The following is a 22,945-nucleotide window of genomic DNA, read 5'->3' as shown; positions in this document are numbered from 1 at the left end:
AATCTGTTTCACCCAACAGTTCAAACCACATTTTTGTACACAAAAAAAGTCCCGGACATATACCGTAGATGAGTTGCACTAGATAACTGTTAAAACTATTACAAAGCAACTTTTCAGGGGCCATGACCATCAGTCCATCTCTGAATCACACAATTTGAACATCCCTATGACCCTGTATGTCCACTAGGATTTTTTTGACCATTAAACTAGAACATTGAAACCTATGCTAATGAAAATAAACATTTCGGGTCTATTTTGGAATGGCTAGAATTACGAGTACAGGCACAGCTGATATAATAAGATGTTAATATGACATTTTTAATGTTATTGTTATTGTTCAAACAGGCAACAGGGGCCCGTTCTTCGTACGTCGCTAACTCAGTTAGCTGGATTTGATTGTTGACGATTTGACATGATCTTGGATTGTTTGGTTCTTCGAAGCTCATCCTGGACTTGCTGTCATAGTAACAGGTCCGTAAGCTTAAACCTGCTCATGAGCGGCTTATTTCATGTAAACAGGATTAGATTGCATCTTGAGGTGATACTTAAAATCTGTCCCAGCCACTGCTACTTTATTACAAGAGTTCATTACTGAACCAGGGGCAATAATACTAATTTTAAATAATAATAATAATAATATAAAAATGTTATATTGTAGGCTATATATATATGAGAATGTATATAATATTATAATGTTGTTTATAATAATATAGACACAGCCACTTGATTGAGCGATTTATTTGTGATGGAATAATTACTTTATAATTTTATTGGAGGTTTACACACATGTTGTACAGTTACTCTGAGCCGTGCATTAATTTAAGTGATGACAGATATTATGGGATGGCTTGATGCAGCGCAAGAGATGCAGATAATTTGATCTTGACCCTTAAGAAACTTTAATACTGTCACGTTACAAATCTGCTCCAAATTGAATTAAAAATTAAATTACAACATTTAAATAAAAATGTAAAGGGTGTACAAATACTGTATAAAATCGTGAATATAAATAATTGGTAATCATGTTAAAAAAACAAAAAACATTTATCATTTATCTATCATAACTTTTATGTTGGTTTGGTGGTTTGGCTGTTTCCTTATAAAGGTCCAGAAATTCGTGGGTTTTTTATTGTATAATTTGTCAAGTTTTTTTGCCAGGTGGCTTTTTTAATTATATGATGTCATTACGTTGCTGTCTTGACGCCAACCTATCGCTGCATTGCTGATCGTGGTTTCGAGTATCGATGCATCTGCCCTCTTCAGGGAACACAAGAACGCGCTGTGATCTGTGATCATTTAATCCAGATATTTTAATCCAATCCGCAAATTCGTCTGAAGAACCAAATTAGCCAGAGATCAGTTATCACGATTAAAAGATCTGGGATCTGTCAAATCATCTCAGATGTATTAAGCGAGGTACGAAGAACGGGCCCCAGGAGTCATATCTATATCAGGCAAGGTGTCTTGACTATTATTAGAGAGATGTGATTTTATGCTTTGAACACTAGAGAGTGATGATGTGCTTGTGCAACATTTGTCAAAATATCCAGGCCTATAGTGTCTGTGTACGGAGACCCTGGCCTAAAGGGACATAGAGGTGGAAAAAACGTACACGACTGTCCCTTTCGGGGCTCCGTATCTGTGTGATATTGTAAAAACAAACAAACAAAAAAACAAACAAACACAGTAATTGATAACAGAGTGAAGGGTGGGATCAGTGTTTAATATTTAAAGTTAGATACATTTCCATATGATAAGATAAAAATATCTTTAAATTTTTTTTAATTTTGTGGATGCTATTTGAGCACCACTAAATTCAACTAAAACAAAGATACACCATTTTAAACATCAATACCAACTTATGTGCATATTGGAGCGTATTTGATCATCGTTTTTTGGTGACATTTTCATACACAGTATCCGTCTTTGATTTCTGCAAGGAAACACAAACTCAATCAGGAGCATTGCTGATCCATCATCCAATAGAACATTAATAGCAGATCAACTGAGGGCAAAGCTTAATCTTTTGCTTTGAAAAACTACATCAGAACAGGTGCTAACATGGAGCAGCAAGAGGAAATGATATCAATCGTGACTTTTTAAGCCGTTAAATCATCAAACAGTTTAAGTTCTGCAGGTTTGTCACGACAGCTTCTGCACTTTCACACTAAAGCAAAAGCACAAACACTTGTTGCAGCACGTCTACAAAACAACCAATGGCTGCTAAAGCTGCGTTTCACCTCAGATAATCATGAACTGCAGAGACGCTGCAGCTCCAGGACAGACTTCAGCACAGCAAACATACTAACAACTCTACTTTCTGTCCAATGAAAATCTACTGGTGTAAAACATGATTTTGCGTGGATTAGGCTATTAAAAAATAACAAACCACATTATATATGATTTTTATCAAAAGATCATTTAAGCCACAGATCACATCACAAGCAAAAATAGAAATGGTCTGTCCATAAACTAAAGACACGTCAGGATGCAACAACTCCATTGATAATAAGAGGAGTGATCTAGTTCAGTCAAACGATACACCGGTGTAGACACGAGACTGACCTAACCCGTTAGGATCCACACCCGTAAGACTTTCGTTCATCTTCAGAGCACAAATTAAGATCTTGTTGATGAAATCTGTGAGATTTGTGTTCCTCAATTGACAGCTACTACACAACTACCACTTTCAAGCTGCAGAAAGGTAGTAAAGACACTGATCCATGTGACTCCAGTGGTTTTAACCTCAATTTAATGAAGCAACGCGAGTGATTTGTTTGCTAAAAAAACCCCACATAATTTACCATTTATTTGAGATTAATATTTTGTAAATTAAGTGGTAAATTATGTTTTTTGTGCTAACAAAACGGACTTGCGTCGCTTCATAAAATTAAGATTAAACCACCGGAGTCACATGGATCACTTTAATGATGTCTTTACTAACCCTTTAACACCGCCGTATGTTTTAATGTGTGTATTTTCAGAGTGTGCCAAGGAAATAAATGATGAACAAACACTTGAATTCTCTTCTGGACTTCCATCGTGTGCGATCAAAGCGCTTCAAATGATTCAGAACGCAGCGGCACGTCTTGTCTTCAACGAGCCCAAAAGGGCCCATGTCACACCTCTCTTCTCTCTGCACTGGCACTCGCTGCTCGCATCAAGCTCATGGCAGCGAAGGCTTGTGGTACCATCACAGAGAGACATGAAATCACTCTCCAGAACATTTTCATTCACTTTTCCTTGCTGGTGGAACGATTTTCCCACCTCCATCCGGAATGCAGAATCAACATTCAAAAGACAGCTGAAAACTCATCTCTTCTGTGAGCACTTAACCTCATCTTTAAAAAAAATTAAAAATCCTACATTTTCCTCTATTCCCTCCCTATCCATAGTTTTCAGTCACGTGACTGTCGCGGAGCCTTGGAGGGCAAAACCGCCATAGAACGGCAGCACAAGCCTGTCAAATTTCCATCTTAAAACAAAAATATGTGAACAAGATGCACGTTTTGGGTACTTATGATCCATATACATCACCTGCTGCAGTGTTTCAATCACTGAAAACAGCGGGACGTTTTTAAAACGCTTAACGTGAAAAACACTATAGGGTGAGCTGCAGAGGTGGAAAGAGTAACAAAATATTCTACTCAAGTAAAAGTACTATTAGTTCAATGGAATTTTACTTAAGTACAAGTAAAAGTACTTGTCTAAAAATGTACTCAAGTAAAAGTAAAAAGTAGTTCATTTTAAAAGTAAAAGTTATTGAGTTACTTTTTTTAACAGCGGGGTGGGGGACTCTCCCGTGTAGGGTTGTAATAGAATGAGATTTTCACGATATGAAAACATCAGTTTCACAGCATCACGGTATTAATTATTTAATAAATAAACTGTATTATTAAATTATGGTTATTATTATCACTAGTTAAAATGGCATTAAATTAATGAAAATTTTGTTTTGTTTTTTGGTTGAACAAATGCTTTATTATAACAAACTTGAAACCATTTTTTTTATTAAAATTTCAATAAAACATGTCTAATGAACTAAATAAATTATTATGAATTATATTAACAACTTTAAGAATAATAAAGTCCTAAGAAATTTTTCTTTTTATGATTTAATACTAATACATTACCAAAACGGTGGTAATCAAATACTTATCCTTTAATTTTTGGGGCAAAGCGCTGTTGTTTTACTAAATTAAACCATGGATTTAAAAATATATTCTTAAATAATGTTTAAATAATGTAATATTATTATTGTTGTAGTCATTATTATTATTTTGACAAGTATTCTATAGGCCTACAATAGTAATATATTTCTGTCACAATTTCATCTAGTTAAACCGTTTATTTTGACGGGTTTTAGTGAGGACCTATTTCAGGGAAGATCTGTTTCAGAGTGTATTTGATAATGGCTTTTAATCAAATAAAATGATGAAAATGTTCATTAGGGGGTCTCGGATCAGCGGATATGGATCGCTTTTTTCCCCCCTTCGTATTATTTATTTTTACTCAGTAACGGATGTGGTTTAAAATGTAGCGAAGTACAATACTTCAAACAAAACATACTTAAGTAAAAGTAAAATTACAGATTTTTAAAACTACTTAAAAAAGTAGAAGTACGCAGAAAAACTACTCAATTACAGTAACGCAAGTAAATGTAATTCGTTACTTTCCACCTCTGGTGAGCTGCACCAATAAGGATTAAATTAAGCAAAGTTTAAAGGATTTGTTGATCTGGGTTTTATTTTAAATCGAGTTGTTGCACCACTTCTTTTTAAACACAGATAAATTACGCAGTAAAACGTTATAGAGCTGATCAAGCAGCAGACGGAGGTGAACTGAAGACAGGCTAAAGAATCCTTAGTGCAACCCGCACCCTTAAAGTGCCGTAATGTACTAAAGCAGTGATATTAAAAGATCAAATTCAGTTTACACCTTTTTGATGATGCATACTATATACAGGCGAGTAGATGAGGCAAGAATATGAACGCAACGTGTTTTCTTTATAATGGGTTTCGATGGGGAAAACACCTAATGAGAAACCTCTTGTTGCACTAATATTCTGTGTACGTCTGCTTTCCTGTACAAAGTATGCAACATCATTAAGGTGTATATTGAATTTGGTATTTTAATATCACTGTCTTACCGCATTAATACTGACTGGTAAAAATGACAAGTGGGCAATGGAGGAGAGCCTTGTCTTGCCCTCCAGGTGGGCGTTCCTATAAGCGTGTGACGACACGTGAAAACTATGGATTGTAGCTTATGCTACTCTAAGCAATGTCCAAAACGTAGTATTTCAGGCAATTTTTGTGATTTTTCGCCTCTTCGTGATGGATCACTTCCTGTATTCCTCAGTTGTAAGTCGCTTTGGATAAAAGCGTCTGCTAAATGCATAAATGTAAATGTAATGTATAATAAATTATTATACATTTACATTTATTCATTTATGAATGACTGCTTTTGATCAAATTTAAAAACATGTACTAATGTCCAATTGTACTAATGGATTTTTTAGGTCTGCAGAATAAAAATAGCCTTGGTAAATGGAAAAACTTACACTGAGCTGCAAACCGTATAGCCTTCATAAGCTTTTGATCCGCTCCCTACTGAAGGTTATAATGACGGTTGAGTCGATAAACCACACACGTCTGTTCACTGACCATCTGATGCTGCAAACTTCAAACACACTGACTGACTGCAACAACTTCTTGCAACTTCTTACCTTTAGTCGTGTTGTTGGTTTACACAATGCTGAATCCGTTCTGTCTTCCTCCTGGGCCTTGACTGCAATAACAACAATACAGAGATGTTAGAATGACAGTTTTCAATGTTATATAGAAATTTCTGTCTTAAAAAAAGAATGTACAGATGAATTTCTTGCTCTCCTGACCTGTTTTTCTACATTTCTTGCAGATGCAGCATATCACGACTACAGCAACAATCAGCAGAGATCCAGCGGCAGCCAAAGAGATCAACACTATGTACAGTAAAGGTAGGCCTTGACCTGTAATGGACAAAGTGAGCCTTTAGTGTGAGTGAATCTGTCCATTTGATCTACAGCTTGCACTGATGATAGATCAGGTCAGTGAATAAATGCATATACCGTACCTGCACATGTGTGACAGAGTTGAGTGATGTCCAGATGTTGAGTCTGGTTGCTGATGGGATTGTTGAGCACACAGCTGTAGGTGTTTTTATCCTGATATTCCACCTCCAGAGGTAGAGAGAGACTGATGCTGAGATCAGACACACTGATGCTGGACAATAAACTGTTTCCTTTGTACCAGGAGAGAGTCACATGACCCACATTCACCACTGAACACACCAGTGAACATGATGATGATGAAGAACATTGTGACGAGTTTCTGCTGATGACAGGAACAGGCAGACGAGCTGGAAAACATGAGAGAATAAACAGAAACATGGGTAAATCTAAACATCTTATTTTCGGTGTAGTGTGTTGACGGTCAGTAAGTGTTTCTGTGACTATAAAATGATTAAACATTTCAGTATGTAAATATTTGTAACAAATATTCAGAGTTCACTTCAAGTTAAGCTCAATCTAATGTATTTTGGCATAATGTTGATTGCCACAAAAATGTATTTCCTTTCGTTTATCAGAAAAGCAAAACTCTGTGTTACATTTAAGCGCTGAATGAGGCCGATTTGTAAACGTTAAAATACGGTAACACTTTATAATAACAACACGCTATGAAGCAAATTTAGTTAAGCATTAGTAAATAGTTAATTCATCATTTATAAAGCATTAAAATACATTACTAAGACGTTTATAAATGCAGCTATAAATGCTTTATTCTTGATTCATAAGCATATCTATAATGTGTTTAATAATTGTGTTTTCATACTTTATTAAAAATTATACACAAATTAAGTATTACATTATTATTTACAAACCAGTTATTTAGGAGTTGTCAGTGGTTCATCAGATCATTTAGAAAGTGTAAGTAAAGGATTAATAAACTATTTAAATGTACATTTATACATCTTATTATTAAGACATATAGGCCTAGTAATAGTTACTCAGTGTGTTAATACATGCTTTATTAACATGTATTTCCGCTGTAATTCATGATTAATTCAGGTAGTTATGAAATATTTAGTAGTTGTCAGTAACTCTTTCTGTGAGCTCATCTAAAGTGAGGACTATTTATGCCTCGTAAAGCTTTTACAGTGGAGATTTAAAGGCCCAGTTCTCTAATGTTTTAAAGTTAGTACTGTTTTGACACTGCAAAATATTTTATTATATTATTATTGTTTTATCTAAATTGTATTTGTTGTATTTTGGCACTCCTGTAATCCAGTGGAATCCACTGGTACATTTTTATTCAGCAATGTTTACACTTTACAGAAATGTATTTTTATATCAGAGTGCAGAGGCTTAGTTTAATTTTACTGCAGGTATGTTTTCTGGCAGTCTACAGGAATATTATTTTCTATGACTTTGAAGAGGTTTAATTTTAATTTTATATTAAGTTACTAGTTGTACAGTCTCCATTTTTGCATTTTGAAATAAATATGTCTATGTGCTATATTCCTCTGTGTTGTGTTTGTTTCCTTTTTATGTTCAGAAGAGAACTGGGCCTTTAAATCTCCTTTGTAAAAGCTTTACGAGGCATAAATAGTCCTCACTTTAGATGAGCTCACAAAAAGAGTTACTGACAACTACTAAATGTTTTATAACTACACTCTAAAAAACTGTTCAGTGGCTTAGTAAATATCACAGTAATAATTAACTTTATTAACTTAATAAAATGTCTAAATATAATTTATTTGATGTTTTGAGTTGAACATACCAAAATAATTGACTAAAAATCCAACAGTTAATTTTGTCTCAAATTTACAGTTATATTTAAGTTTTTTTCACTAAAAGAATTTAGTGTTCGAATAACCAATTATTTATTTCAAATATACTTAATATATTTGTGAAATTTCTATCAAAATATTTGAGAAAGGAGAATTAAATCGATCTGTTTCAAGAACCACAAATATTACTTAATTCAAATCAAGATTATTAATATTTAACAAGCACTGAAGAAATTTTGTAACTTTACTCGATTATAACGCTGCACCTCTTCCCTTGACGTGACGACGGCTCAACGGTTGACTGAGCGCGGCTGTTTGAATTCTCTTTAGTCTCCAGAGAAGTTCCTTCTTCTCAGCGTTGCAGAATTGGAACATTTCCTCTGTGAAATTCAGGTTTGTGTGTTTTATTTTATCTAAAAAATCATTACTGAGCTTAAAATCTTTTTATTTATCCTTTTATTTACTTACAAAACAACATACAGGGACGCAATGTGAGTAAACGAGTGCTGCATCTGTCTTTGAAGCCCCTGGTGCTACTGCCTTGCTCAAAACACATTACTTTATTCCTTAAGATAATGAATATAATTATTTTGGATGATAAAATGTTCTTAAAACTGTGCACTGTTTGTTTATTGGCAGGTTATGGAGTCAGGCGCGTTGCAGCATCTTTGAGCTACGAGTGCGGTCTGAAGTTCAAAGTCCACCCGCAGACCGCGAGTCCATCTCAGGCTCGAGAAACAGCGCTGATACGGTGGAAATTGGATAACAGACAGGTTGATTACACTTGAATTACTTTAAATGTTTAATTTTTACTTCTACAATGTTTGTTACATAATTTTAAATGTTGTAAATATGTTGTAAAATATTGTATACATGTCAAAACTGTAATATATGCTGTATTGCTTTACTCATCGACAATAAAAGCCAATGTCATGTATAAGTGTGGTTGTGTGGAGTATTTTACAAAGGAAATTAAAGTTATAGTTAATATTACTCATAAATAAAAACAGTTAATTTTACTCTTAAATATTGTTTTTTAAATGTTTTTCCCCAAAAAAATTTTACTCAATTTTATTTGTAAATGTACCAAATGTAGTTACACAGATCTACTTAATTTTTTTACTTGCATTTGCTCAGCTCATACGGTGTATGTAATTGATTTCACTGCTTTAAAATTTACTCAATTTTTTTAGTGTAAAAATGTTTCACCAAAACAATTTAGTAAATTATAGTAATAGTTTTTAGAGTGTACCTGAATTAATCATGAATTACAGCGGAAACACATGTTAATAAAGCATATATTAACACACTGAGCAACTACTGTATAACTACATGTCTAAATAATAAGATGTATAAATGTACATTTAAATAGTTTATTAATCCTTTACTTACACTTTTTAAAGGATCTGATGAACCACTGACAACTCCTAAATAACTGGTTTGTAAATAATGTAATACTTAATTTAGAAATTATACATTTATAATTTATAAAGTATGAAAAGACAATTATTAAACACATTATAGATATGTTTATAAATCAAGAATAAAGCATATATAGCTGTATTTATAAACTGCCTATTAATGTATATTAATGCTTTATGATCAATGAATGAACTATTAACTAATGCTTAACTAATGCTTCATAGCATGTAGTTATTATAAAGTGTTACCAAAATACTCAGTGTTTCAGTTGTGAAGGACGAGAATGATCTCTACTCACCATAGACAGTGAGATTGAAACTCTTTCTCACATTGCTGGTCTGTAGTTGATAATCTCCAGCATGTTCAGTTGTGATGTTTGTGATGGTCACAGATCCAGTCTGATGATCCAGCTTCAGTCTGTCTCTGAATCTCCCATCAAGAACATCATCATATACAGTGATGCTGTCGTCCATTACATTGATTTCAGCTATTAAAGTGTTATTTTTCCCAAACCTCCACAGAATCAGATCATCATCCATCATTTCAGTAAGATCAGAGTTTAGCATGACAGAATCTCCCTCCATCACTGACACTGAATGTATTCCATTTGTCTTAGTGCCAAACACACCTGGAGAACATGAACAGGAATAGATTAAGACTACTATTGGTTTACAAACCAGGGGCTGGTTGCACCAGCTGGACGAAAACTCGGTTGTAAGACTAGGCTGGATGTAAAATGCAAGTCCTATCTATTTAATACCTGTTGCACCATCTAGGTGTATCGCACGTCTGAGACTACATTTTACGTGAAAGGTATATGTCAAAAGTCATGACTTTTTCGGACAAAATTACTTTAATGTCTGTAATGTTTATGGCTAATTTGCGCAGGATAAGTGAGACTGGTGTGCCGACTGTACACTGCCGACAGATGTAACTGGCCTAACAAAATATCTCTATGCAATCATGTGGGAATTATTAAATACAAAATTATCTGAGATTATTAGCAAGAATTATATACCATGCAAAAAGAGGGACAGTATGCTTGGAAATAATATTTTGCGTCTTTAAATCGATTCACAGCAAGTGATATTTAAGCTGTGAATAATTTAAATGAACTGTTGGCTATTAAAAAAAATCTATATTATTTTGCACATTACATAATTACATAACGCTTAGGCTACAAAGCGAATTAAGTTGTATACATAATTTTCAGAAAGAGCATTGTCATTTGCTAAAAGCTTATATGTAGCTCGCTCACACTTTTAATAAGATGGGAAAATTCCCAAATTTAAATAAATAGCCATTTACATGCTTAATATGTTTGCGCTTTAAGTACAGGGAGTTTAGATATTAAAAACCTAATTTGGTAACGTTTACACATTGAAATCTGACGGTGCAGTGGCTCCACTTGTTATGATGACATGAGTAATTCAGTTCTTTATTAATAGCAAAGTTTATAACCATTGTGAATCGTCTACTATGTTGGGTGTATCTGTGCTTGGTCATAGTTTTAGTTGGTGCAACAGGTATACATTTTTATCGAAAGGCTGGACGTACACTTTTAAAAAATAAAGGTTCTTTATTAGCGTTGATGTTTTAATGAAGAACCTGTAACATCCATTCCACATCCACCTTTTCATTCCATAGTTCTTTATAGTGGAAAATGGTTCTTAGATTTTTAAAATGGTTCTTCACAACAAGAAAAAAATGGTTGTGTTAAGAAGTAATCATTGAAAGGTTCTTTGGGGAGCCGAAAATGGTTCTTATGGCATCGCTGTGGGGGAAAAAAAACATTTTGGAACCTTTATCTTTAGCTCAGCGTAGAGCTTATACACACGACTATTTTACGCCAGCTGGTGCAACGGCCCCTGATGTTTGAAATTATATGTTAATTGCTTTTTGACTAATTAATGTATTATTACTTGTTGTTGTTCATTATTACTAGTACTAGTATTTTTTTAAATAATTTGTAGAGATGGCTATTTGTATTTGTATGTTCAATCCTTGAAATTAATACATTTAACCCAGACAAAAAAAATGTTTCACAAAAATTTTTTTGAAAAGCGCTTTCTGTGCCCCACTTAATTTATTCAGTAGAAATTTCCATTATTTCCCCTGACTTTTAACATTGAATACATTTTCCAGGCCTGTAAATTACAATTTTTTAATTCTCTGGCAAACAGAGACAACAGCGAGTGAACAGTATGTGTTGTAAATATTAAGCCATAAAAATGTGTTTTTAACTTACCAGTCAGACTCCACCAGCCCATACAGAACAAAACAAACATGCGAAACATTTTCTTTACCCGTTCAGTGTCTGATCTAATAAAACTATCTGCTGATAACCGTCAAGCTGGTGTGAATCCTCCCACAACAGAGTTTGACCCTCCTAGTGCACACACACAACCTGAACGCATGTTATATAGCCTATAGTTACATTAAAACGTGTTTTTATTACAGCTTTAAACCCAGGTTTCACTGACAAGACTTAAGCTAGTCCCAGACTAAAATGCACATTTGAGCTGTTTTATCTGAAAGGAACTTGCACTGACATATCTTAAGAGACACTATATTGCCAAAAGTATTGAGACACCCCTCCAAATTTAATTCAGGTGTTCCAATCACTTCATGGCCACAAGTGTATAAAATCAAGCACTAGGCATGCAGACGCTTCTACAAACATTTGTGAAAGAATGGGTCGCTCTCAGGAGCTCAGTGAACTCAAGCGTGGTACCGTGATAGGTTGCCACCTGTGCAATAAGTCAATTTGTCACTACTAAATATTCCACGGTCAACTGTTAGTGGTATTATAACAAAGTGGAAGCAATTGGGAACAACAACAACTCAGCCACGAAGTGGTAGGCCACGTAAAATCACAGAACGGGGTCAGCGGATGCTGAAGCGCACAGTGCACAGAAGTCCCCAACTATTTGCAGTCAATATAGACCTCCAAACTTTGTGTGGCCTTCAGATTAGCTCAAGAACAGTGTGTAGCAGGGGCGTTTTTAGGATGTTCATTTTAGTGGGGCTCAGCCCCCAGTGAGCAGAGGTGGGTAGAGTAGCCAAAATCTGTACTCAAGTAAAAGTACAAGTACTTACTGAAATATTTACTCAAGTAAAAGTAAAAGTAACAATCGTAATATTTACTTGAGTAAGAGTAAAAAAGTATTCGATGAGAAAACTACTCAAGTAGTTAGTTACTAGTTACTTTCGATCTGATTGATAAGCGAAAACCCTGAATTTCAGGCTACTTGGAGAGCTTTCACACACCTCTCTGTAACACTTTACAATAAGGTTGTATTAGTTAACATTAGTTAATGTATTAGTTAACATGAACTAACCATGAACAACACCTCTGTTCAGCATTAGTTAATCTTTTTCAACGTTAGTTCATAAAAATCCAGCTGTTCATGGTTTATTCATGTTAGTTCACAGTGCATTGACTAATGTTAACAATATTTTAATAATGCATTAGTAAATGTTTAAATTAACATAAAGATAAATAAGTGCTTTATAAGTGCAGTTCATTATTAGTTCATGTTAACTAATGTAAGCTAATGAACCTTATATATATATAATATATATATATATGTGTGTGTGTGTGTGTGTGTGTGTGTGTGTGTGTGTGTGTGTGTGTGTGTGTGTGTGTGTGTGTGTGTGTGAGATTAATGGTTAAACAGTGTAAATTAATGGTGTGCTGGGCTAACTAGAGCTCTTTTTAAAACATACTTTGTTCTTATATTTGTATAAGTATATAGGCTATTCTTTAGGTAGGAATAAAATACAATACCGTTTTTATTTGTATGTATTTTCTACACTTCAGACAGGTGTCTGTCCGGATTTGTGTATAAATGCAAGACGTCACATTAGGCTATTCAATTTGTTTCGTTTTGTGAAGAAAAGGATATGTAAATGTGAAGATGAGAACGTTTGTTCGTGGACGTGTGTTGTTTGGAGGATTCAAACGATTCATTGCTTGCACAAGAGCGCATATGAGGAAAACACTCGGACAGTGTGTGAAATAGTATTATAATAAGGGAAAATTCCCCATAGTTACCAAATGACCGTTAATAGTGTTCAAATATAGGCATCATTGTGACACTTACCACATGTTCTTTTCAGGGTGGAATTCTTGTATGCTGAGAGATGTCAGTTCGTTTTGGTGCACACAACATGCATCGCATTATGAAACTATTCTTTTTGACATCTTGGAGTGAAAACATAGACTGAACTTGAGGCCACGGGCAATCTGCCTCCCGTAGCTCACACACATCTTCCGACTAAACGCGCGCTAATTATAAGCGGGTGATGCGTAGCAACCTCTCGCGAAGCAGCCTCTCCAACGTTTCGCGAGACTTGCGAAAGTCATATTCACTTATTTTAATATATATAATATAATTATTACCATTTGACAGTAACGGAGGAACGCCACCGAATGTAACTAAGTAAAAGTACAGTTTTTTCACAAGAAATTTACTTGAGTAAGAGTAAAAGTTCCCATCTTTAAATCTACTCTAAAAGTACAAGTTACCCAAAAAATGTACTCAAGTAAATGTAACGAAGTAAATGTAATTCGTTACTACCCACCTCTGCCAGTGAGGGTATGAAAAAAAATGGTAACACTTTAGTTTAGGGTCCAATTCTCACTATTAACTAGTAGCTTATTAGTATGCATATTAGGATATTGTCTGTTTATTATTACTTATAAAGCAAATATTAATGCCTTATTCTGCATGACCATATTGTACATCCCTTAATCATACAATGTAGGCATGTTTATAATCACTGAAGTCACAAATGTGAAGTAGTTTTGGGGGTTTGGGGGCTTGCTCCCCCGAGAAAATTTCGATTTCCATGATCTACATATGTGCATTTTAAGATGTTCTGAACGCCAAAAAATTAGATAACAACAGCTTAAACCATGTCAGTGGGCAGATATGACTGATAAAGTTTTTTCCATTTTAGTCAGTGAAAAATATGTTTAACTGATATTTTATGAATCATTTTTGTAGACATGTTAATTTACTGAAGGCTAACAGGAAACTAGGTAACTAAATGTATTAAATTAATTCACGATATGCACACATTCATTAGGCTACTAATCTTATGCCCAATACAGGCTGAAAAAAACAGAGCTTTTTTTTATTTACTGAATGCAACAAATGAAATTATATTAATTTACAATATGCACATGTAACGAAGGTTCGTGTGTGTCAGTGTGTGTGTGTGTGTGTGTGTGTGTGTGTGTGTGGGGGGGGGGGGGGGGTGGAGGAATAAGACAGGGTCGGCGAGACTGGGACTTTTTATTTTTCCAACTCAGTAATAATAAACACAAAGGACGCACGTGGGCGTTGAAGTTCAGACTCATTTCTCAGGAACAGTATCTCTCTGCTAGCTTGCTTGCTCTCAGGCGTGTGTCCGCAGTCCCAGTCCAGATCTCTCTCTGCCTCTCTCTCTCGTCCCGCAGTGGCTTTTATGCGGTCTCTCCACGCCAATTACTGCAATGAGACACAGGTGTTCGTGATCTGCACTTGACCTACTTACTCACCGCTCGGTCCCGCCCTCTCTCTCCCGCTGCAGACCTCCCAAAGCCACGCCCCCACCGCCACAGCACACATTCATTATCTTATGCCTAATCTGAAGAAAACGGCTTTGTTAATATTTCTTGTTTGTTAAAATTACATTACAAAGTCCTATTTCAGTTCAAAATGGCGAAATTAGACAAAAGTTTATTAATTTGCCTGAATATTTTTGTCATTTGTTTAACATTTCTGACTTGAAGCAGCTGTCAAATATGAACTTGCATCTCACACTTGACGTCGAGCCGTGCTGCTAAAATTCGCGCTCAGCAGATTCTGTGCATACATAAAGCCCCCCTACTCTGAGATTTGATTGTTTTTCTCAAATATTTTGACATTGCCGAGCGGTGACAGACCAATGAGGCTCAGATCAACGCACACACCTCTGCTTCTGACGTGCGCTCTATTCGCCGCCACAGCGGATTGAAGAACACGCTGATTAACGCAGATTAAAAGACGGGACGAAGGCGAAGCCTCCCGCCAGTTTCATATGTTATAAAGGTTCATCACAATTTTTTTAGGGGGGCTGGGCACAAGTTTAGTACTTGTCTGACTGCATTGTGCCAAGTGTAAAGTTTGGTGGAGGGTGGATTATGGTGTGGGGTTGCTTGGCCCCTTGGTTCCATTGCAAGGAACTCTTAATGCTTCAGTATACCAAAGACATTTTGGACAATTTCATGCTCCCAACTCTGTGAGAACAGTTTGGGGACGGCCTCTTCCTGTTCCAACCAGTGCACAAAGCGTCGGTCCATAAAGACACGGATGAGTGAGTTTGGTGTGGAGGAACTTGACTGGCCTGCACAGAGTCCTGTCCTTAACCCGATAGAACAGCTTTGGGATGAATTAGAGCGGAGACTGCGAGCCAGGCCTTCTCATCCAACATCAGTGCCTGACCTCACAAATGCGCTTCTAGAAGAATGGTCAAGAATTCCCATAAACACACTCCTAAACCGTGTGGAAAGCCTTCCCAGAAGAGTTAAATCTGTTAGAGCTGCAAAGGGTGGGCCAACTCCATATCAAACCCTACAGATTAAGAATGGTATGTCATTAAAGTTCATGTGCATGTAAAGGCAGACGTCCCAAAACATTTGGCAGTATAGTGTATTGTTTTGTCTTAAGATACACACCAGTAATGTTTTTCTAAGGCATATTTATAAAAGCTAATTAATTGTCCAAATTGAAATAAGGCCTATCCTGCGCTTAATCTAAGCCATGTCTGTGAAACCAAGCCTGTGAAACCAAGCCTAACTGTTTTAATAGTGGAAAAACAATCTTTTTTTTCTCATTTAACATTAATAATGTAGTTGAAAACTTCAAACGGTTTTATAAATTAATTGAATAATCAATTATTGTGTATATGGAAGAAAAACAAAACAGTTAAAACTGTGTGACCGTCTCGTTGAGGTGTGACTCTTGCAGCTCATCTGAGTCAAACTGAAACCTGCTGCGGTTGGTTTTGGACAAAGATCTTTTGCATGACTGGCCAATTGTTTCATCTGTGTTCATTTTGTAGGTGGAGGGCCTCTTCCTGTCCTGCTGAACCTCATAGTCTTACTTCCTCTCTAGATAAACCTGCTTTACAGAGTAATAAACTACTGAATCAATCCATCAAAACTAAAAGCAGTGAAAGAAAATAAACAGTTCTGCTGTCTTTAAACTTCTCAAGATGGATTATTACCCATCATGCATCATTGATAAACTACACTGATTTAAATAAAACACTGAAAAGAAGGATTTTTGCTGCTTGATCAATTTGTTCAAATGCATCACATTAAAATGAAAACATTTTCCAACAAATTCATTTAATTATGTTCATCCAACTTACTTTTGTAAAATGCTGTGACTACATGAATCTTTTTTTTTTTGTTGGCATAACTTGCTGGACAGTGAAGTTCCCAGCATGCTTTGCTTGATACTGCATTAAGAGAGAGATGTTGAAATCACTTGATATTTTACACACTTTTAAGTAAAGTTAAAGACTTTTTAGTGTTTAATGTTACATTGGCCATTAAAAAGTGTTTCTGTAATGTTTTTGCAAAAAAAACAAAAAAACAAACATAACATTAATAATAATACATGAAAACACATCACATTAAGAGAAATAGATAGATAATAATAAGTACAATGCAAAGAAGGCAGTACCTAAGATAGGCTAAACCAACTATAGATGATTGCAGTTTTGAGTGTTTTTAATCCATTTCTTAAGTGTAAATTTAAATGCTAAATAGCTGGTGCTCTCTCTAAGTTCAACAGGGAGACAGTTCCAATAATTTGAAGCCCGTACTGAGAAGACAGTTTGGCCAAACTTACTACGTCTATACAACACAGTCTCCCCTGGTAGCTGCCTAGTGGCCCTTCCACTACTGCTCTTCTGTTGTATAAATTCACCCAGTGGTGGTGGCGCAAGCCCATGTAAAATTTTGAAAATGAGACAAGCATCTAAAAAATTTAAGAAATTGTCAAAACTGAATAAATTATATTTAGTAATAATATTGCAATGGTGATAACTGATAGGTTTTTGATCTAATATTTTTAACGTTTGCTTATAAAGGGTTTCTATTGGTTTAAGAGTTGTCACATTTACCTGGACCAGTTTGTAAAACAATATATGTGGGAAAAAATCATGGCATCCATAAAAAGTTTTGCTGCCTCTGTGGTTAAATATGGCCTTATGTGTCTGAAGTTAGCCAGATTATATCTGATGGTATTAGCCACCTGTTTAACATGCTTTTTAAAAGTTAAATTAGAATCTAAAATAATACCAAGGTATTTATAATAGTCCTTTTCTCGTAATAACGAGATCTCATGTCGTTAAAACTACATATAAGGTCTCCTAATAAGGACATGTTGTATAGTGATGTGTGGCTATATACAGTGGCATGAAAAAGTATGTGAACCGCTTGCAGAATCTGTGAAAATGGGAATAATTTTAACCAAATAAGAGGGATCATACAAAATGCATGTTATTTTTTATTTAGTACTGTCCTGAATAAGATATTTTACATAAATAATGTTTACATATAGTCCACAAGACAAAAAAATTGCTGAATTTATTAAAATAACCCTGATTTATGAACCATTGATTCTCAGTGTTGTGTGTCGTTCCCTGGATGATCCACGGCTGTTTTTTTTTTGTTTTGTGATGGTTGTTCACGAGCCCCTTGTTTGTCCTGAGCAGTTAAACTGCCCAACGTTCTTCAGAAAAATCCTCCAGGTCCTGCACATTCTTCAGTTTTCCAGACTCTTTTTCATATTTGAACCCTCTCCAGCAATCAAAAACAACTACTAAAAAAAAGGTTTAAACATTCACTGATGCTCCAGAAGGAAACACAATGCATTAAGAGCCGGGGGTGAAAACTTTTGAACAGGATGAAGATGTCCAAATTTTTCTTATTTTGTTTAAATATATATATATTTTTTCATTTAGTACTGCCCTTCAGAAGCAACAGAAGATACTTGCATGTTTCCCGGAAGACAAATTAAGTACAATTTACCTTGATTTTCAAATTCAATAGGTTTTCACCCCCCGGCTCTTAATGCATTGTGTTTCCTTCACAGTTGAACCTGCGTGACGTCAGTGTGACGTAGGCTGTAAATTGTTCTATAACATGTTAAATGGGAAAATGAACGGCCTATTCTAACAGCAATCATGTAAACACCTTAATCAGAATATTGTCTTATTCGGAATATGGTCACTAATTAGATTAGCCTACTGCTGTCCATGTAAACGTAGTCATAGAGGCCGAAATCATGCCTCTCTGCACTCCTGTAAAACCCACCCTGAACACGCCTTCACTGGACCATGTCACACAATACAAAAGTACACCAGCAAGAGGGAGATGAATTAAATAAATCGCTTTACAAATATATCAGACGCTGTCATTTAGTCTTTATTTACAAACTTGCACGCCACACGCGGCTATTGACTGACCACGAACAGGTAACTTACTTGCATTTGTCATTCGTTTTTTTTTTTTAAAGCTCCATGAACGATGCATAACATGTATTCATGTTTCCAGTCAGTTATAATGTAAACAAAACATTTGATGTCAAGATCACCCAAATGATCTGTTAGTAATCGGACCGATGACTACCTTCCTGTAAACACCTCAATCAATCCATCAGACTGAAAACCATCTGAAATAATCGTATCAATAGGAGAAAATAAATAAACATGTAAACATTTGAAGTTTGACTGTCTTCTCAGTTGGATTCAAAACTATGCATGTTGTTCATGTTTACAGGTCTTGCATCTTATGAACTGGCCATAGATGAGACTGAATATTTACTAAATATATGCTCTTCTCTTCTGACATGTCTGTCAGCTTTTGTTTTAGGCATGTTATCAAGGCAAACAGTAATTATACTTGCGGTAGCTCCAGTGACTATTGAGGTGGTTCTGAATGCCCATGTCAGGGTTCCCACTCTTTCATGAACACCAGATTCAAGGACTTTTTCAAGTACCATTTATTTTATTTCAAGCACCTATCAGATTCATAACCCAGCATATGTAGCATCACAAAAGACCTCTTAAAGTAGGCTACTTAAAGGAACACGCCGACTTTTTGGGACTTTAGCTTATTCAACGTATCCCCCAGAGTTAGATAAGTCGGTAACACTTTATTTTGATGGTCCCTTTTGAACATTCTGTTGACTATAAGTAACTTTGCAACTACATGTCAACTTATTCTAACCCTAACCCTACCAGTCTACTAATACATTATTAATATTCTATTGAGAGTTAGTAGACATGTAGGTGCAACGCTACTTATAGTCAACAGAATGTTCAAAAGGGACCATCAAAATAAAGTGTAACCGATAAGTCCATACATACCATTCTCATCTCCGTGTCTGGTTGTGTCTCAACTCTGTCTGACACACCCACCGCTAGCTTAGCACAAAGAGTGGAGGTAAATGGCTCCAGCTAGCCTACTGCTCAATAAGTGACAAAATAACGCCAACATTTTCCTATTTACATGTTGTGATGTGTATAGTTACAATGTGTACTAAGACCAACGGAAAATGAAAAGTTGTGATTTTCTAGGCCGATATGGCTAGTCCCCCCCTCCCCCCCCCCCCCCCCGCTACCCCTCCACCCCCTGAATATAAGCAACGTTTCGTTCTGTCTTTGATAGCACATATACTGTAGGACAATTTTTGAAATAACCCCATTCTAAATAAAATTTATTTCAAATTGAATTCAAGCACATTCAAGGACCTATATTTGTTTTCAAGTACTTTCCAGGCCTTGATCCATGTGTCTGAAATTCAAGTACTTTCAAGAAGCGTAGGAGGTTTTGTTCTGAATTCATGTGATGGACCCTTTTCATATGTCCACAGTTCTCAGAAGTGGAAGTCCTCATAGTTCAGTAAACGTCTATAGTGGTGAACGGAAATACAAAAAAAACTCTTCATGTTCCTTTTTAGTGACACTATTAAACTAATAATGTTAATTATCAGCAGCCATCAGTGGCCTATCAATCTCTGTAGTGGGCGTCCCATTAGCATCACCCTCATGTGAAGTCTCAGTCGGATAAAGGGGAACTTCATCATGCTCCTGAAAGAAAGAAGCAGATTCACAGAAGGTAAAACAAATGATCAGGATAGATGATTCAGCAACACAAACCCAATACTGTGAGGTTTGTGAATATAAAGAGCCCTGTTCTTCATTCTGATGTAAAACAGCTCAAGAGCAGCGCTCTCTTAAAGTGTAACTACAGCGATTTTCAATCTGCTTTATATTGTTACAATGTCATATGTAAATGAACACGTTCCTCGTTCTTTGTCTTACCTGGACTGTGAAATGCATGTTTATTTGTCAGAAAATCCACCGGATTTAGCTAAATGCTTTTGGCAGCTCCAAGGCTTTCGTGAAAACTACAGATTATACTTCCACATGTTTGTATCCCCGCCCACGGAGAGTCGGATTGACAGAGGGTTATTAACAGATCAGTAAGTGTTATCACTGAAAACTGTATTGTACAATCTCTACTCTTTAAACAGCATTATGGTATAATTAAACACATTAGCCAAGTTTCCATCCACTTGTTCCACAGTTTTGTTATCAACAAAGTGAATATGCGTAAAAAAAGACTGCGCAATTTGCTGTCTCCTACCTGTTTCCATCCAGTTGGCCTTTTACAGATAAAAAGGTTTGCGTAATGACGTCATCCCTAAAAAAAAACAACGCACTGTCACATAGGTCTTGTATCACCAAAAAAAAATCTTCCACTTAAGTCGTTTCCATGCATAATTTTGCATTTATCGCAACTGATATCATTTCTTTCACATCCCAAACGTTTGTAAAAAGCAGAGAGTAATGAGACAATTGAAATTTCCCAGTTTGCTGCTTACTATTTTCACAAATAATAGGCCTATTACTAAATTAGGAAATATTCATCATAAGATCATGGCGAAGTCTGAGAGGACTGCATGAACTGCCTTTATGACAAGGCCCATGGGTTTGGACACAGGGCAGCTCATTTTTCCCCTGTATGGAACATGTTTGTATCCATAAAAAAAGATTGGTACTGTAAAATGTTCTTTAACGCAAGCCTTGAACATGCAGTCAAGCCAGTCACAGTTTGACGTGGCCCAGAACGCATGTATTCAGATCATTCAAACCAAAAGAAGATATTCATTCTGGTTTCAGAGTTCAATAACATCAAATCGATCACAAACAAGTTTTGAATGGTCTGTCTTAATCCTAAAATTAATTTACAGCTTTTTGGATTCAACCCACTTTATTTTTTCTAATTTGTTTGAGATAAAATTATTTTACATATTAATAAATTATAATCATTAAATTTGTTTTTATAATTTTTATTAATTATTAATTGTGATTTTTCATTTGCCAATTAGCCAGATCCTGCCCATGAAATCGTGATTTTATGGCATTAATTGTATTTATTTAGATACAGACGTAATATGTGTATTTTATCTTTCTTTTTGCCAGTATTGTAAACTCCAACAGTCTTCCTTCATTTGACAGACATCTTGATTTTTGACGAGCTGCCGAGATTTTCAAGGGGCTATATTTTACTCATACATTTTGAAACAAAACTTGATTGTATATTATTAAATTGTAGGCTCTATACATAAATTCTCGTTATTAACAAGTGTCAAGTAATCAAGCAATATTCAGAAACGGGTGCAGCTATTATTTTTCTGACTTTTAGAAAACTTTTATTAGATTGTAAAAAAAAAACAGACAAAATTACAAAACTAAGGATGAACGTCTTATTCTTACCAAAAGTAATAAAATAATTGAATTTACAGTTTAATAATATGAATATAGATTTACTGCGCCTTTAAACTACAGAGAAACAAGGCTTTGACGGGAGCAACACCACAAACGTGGACACTGTGCTACACTCTCAAAAAAAAAAAAAAGAGTACAAAATTGTACCTTTTAAGGTACAAGTGGCCGTCACTGGGGTGGTACCCTTAAGGGTACATTTTTGAACCTCTAAGTCAAGGGTAGGTAAGTTCGGTCCTAGAGAGCTGATGTCCTGCAGAGTTTAGCTCCAACCCTACTAAGCTACCACAGTATAAAACTCATGGCTCCCAGCATGCAATGCAGCATTAAGTATGTCACCATTGTTGGGATTCATATGCTGATTCTTGATAACTGTGTGCGTCTAAACTTTTTTCTCCGTAGAATGTATTTAAAAATCAAAATTCAGAATGCCTGATCTGTGGCAAGAAAGTATTGATGGTGAATATTATTTATTAATATTTTTAATCAGTGATGAATTTAGTCAAACATTTTTCTTCATGACAATTTTGTTTATGGCTTCTTTTGCTATAAATAGATTATGTGTTGTGTTAACACTGTAACAAAAACCACAAACTCGCATAAAAAGCCAAGAGTCCAACTGCCCAACTAAAGGAAACACCGATCACCATAATGGTGACCAAATATTTTCAATAAAACCCACATCTAAACCTCTGTTAATTCTCAATAAGAGCTTCTATGGATGTCTTTCAGGGTTGGAGCCAAACTCTGCAGGACAGCGACTCACTGAACTTGCCTGCCAATGGTTTAATTGTACCCTAAGGACCAATTGTGTACCTTTAAAGGTACAGTTATACGTTCTGTTCCCCAAGGAACA

At 35.5% G+C, this 22,945-nt stretch overlaps 2 protein-coding genes across 6 annotated transcripts in view; one reads left to right on the top strand and one right to left on the bottom strand.

Moving 5' to 3' along the window:
- LOC307120270 (uncharacterized protein) overlaps positions 1 to 22,945 on the top strand; it is a 911,732-nt gene that overhangs the window by 420,477 nt on the left and 468,310 nt on the right. The window lies entirely within an intron of this gene.
- On the bottom strand, positions 1,704 to 11,819 carry LOC307120287 (CD48 antigen-like). 2 transcript variants are annotated; one of them, XM_079807253.1, is made up of 6 exons: positions 11,501 to 11,819; positions 9,551 to 9,880; positions 6,115 to 6,399; positions 5,897 to 6,010; positions 5,729 to 5,790; positions 1,704 to 1,933 (listed from the first exon to the last, which is right to left on the bottom strand). In XM_079807253.1, the coding sequence occupies exons 1-6, from the start codon at positions 11,547 to 11,549 to the stop codon at positions 1,886 to 1,888; spliced, it is 888 nt and encodes a 295-aa protein (XP_079663379.1). In that variant the 5' UTR covers positions 11,550 to 11,819; the 3' UTR covers positions 1,704 to 1,885. The 2 variants fall into 2 exon arrangements, with proteins under 2 accessions (XP_079663379.1, XP_079663378.1); XM_079807252.1 differs by lacking the exon at positions 1,704 to 1,933 and having other exon boundaries at positions 4,305 to 5,790.

The sequence above is a fragment of the Gobio gobio genome, assembly GCF_949357685.1.
Source record: "Gobio gobio genome assembly, chromosome: 24".
In the NCBI taxonomy this organism is placed as follows: Eukaryota; Metazoa; Chordata; class Actinopteri; order Cypriniformes; family Gobionidae; genus Gobio; species Gobio gobio.
Note: the sequence above shows the minus strand (reverse complement) of the source record. Positions and strands in the feature narration are given on the sequence as shown.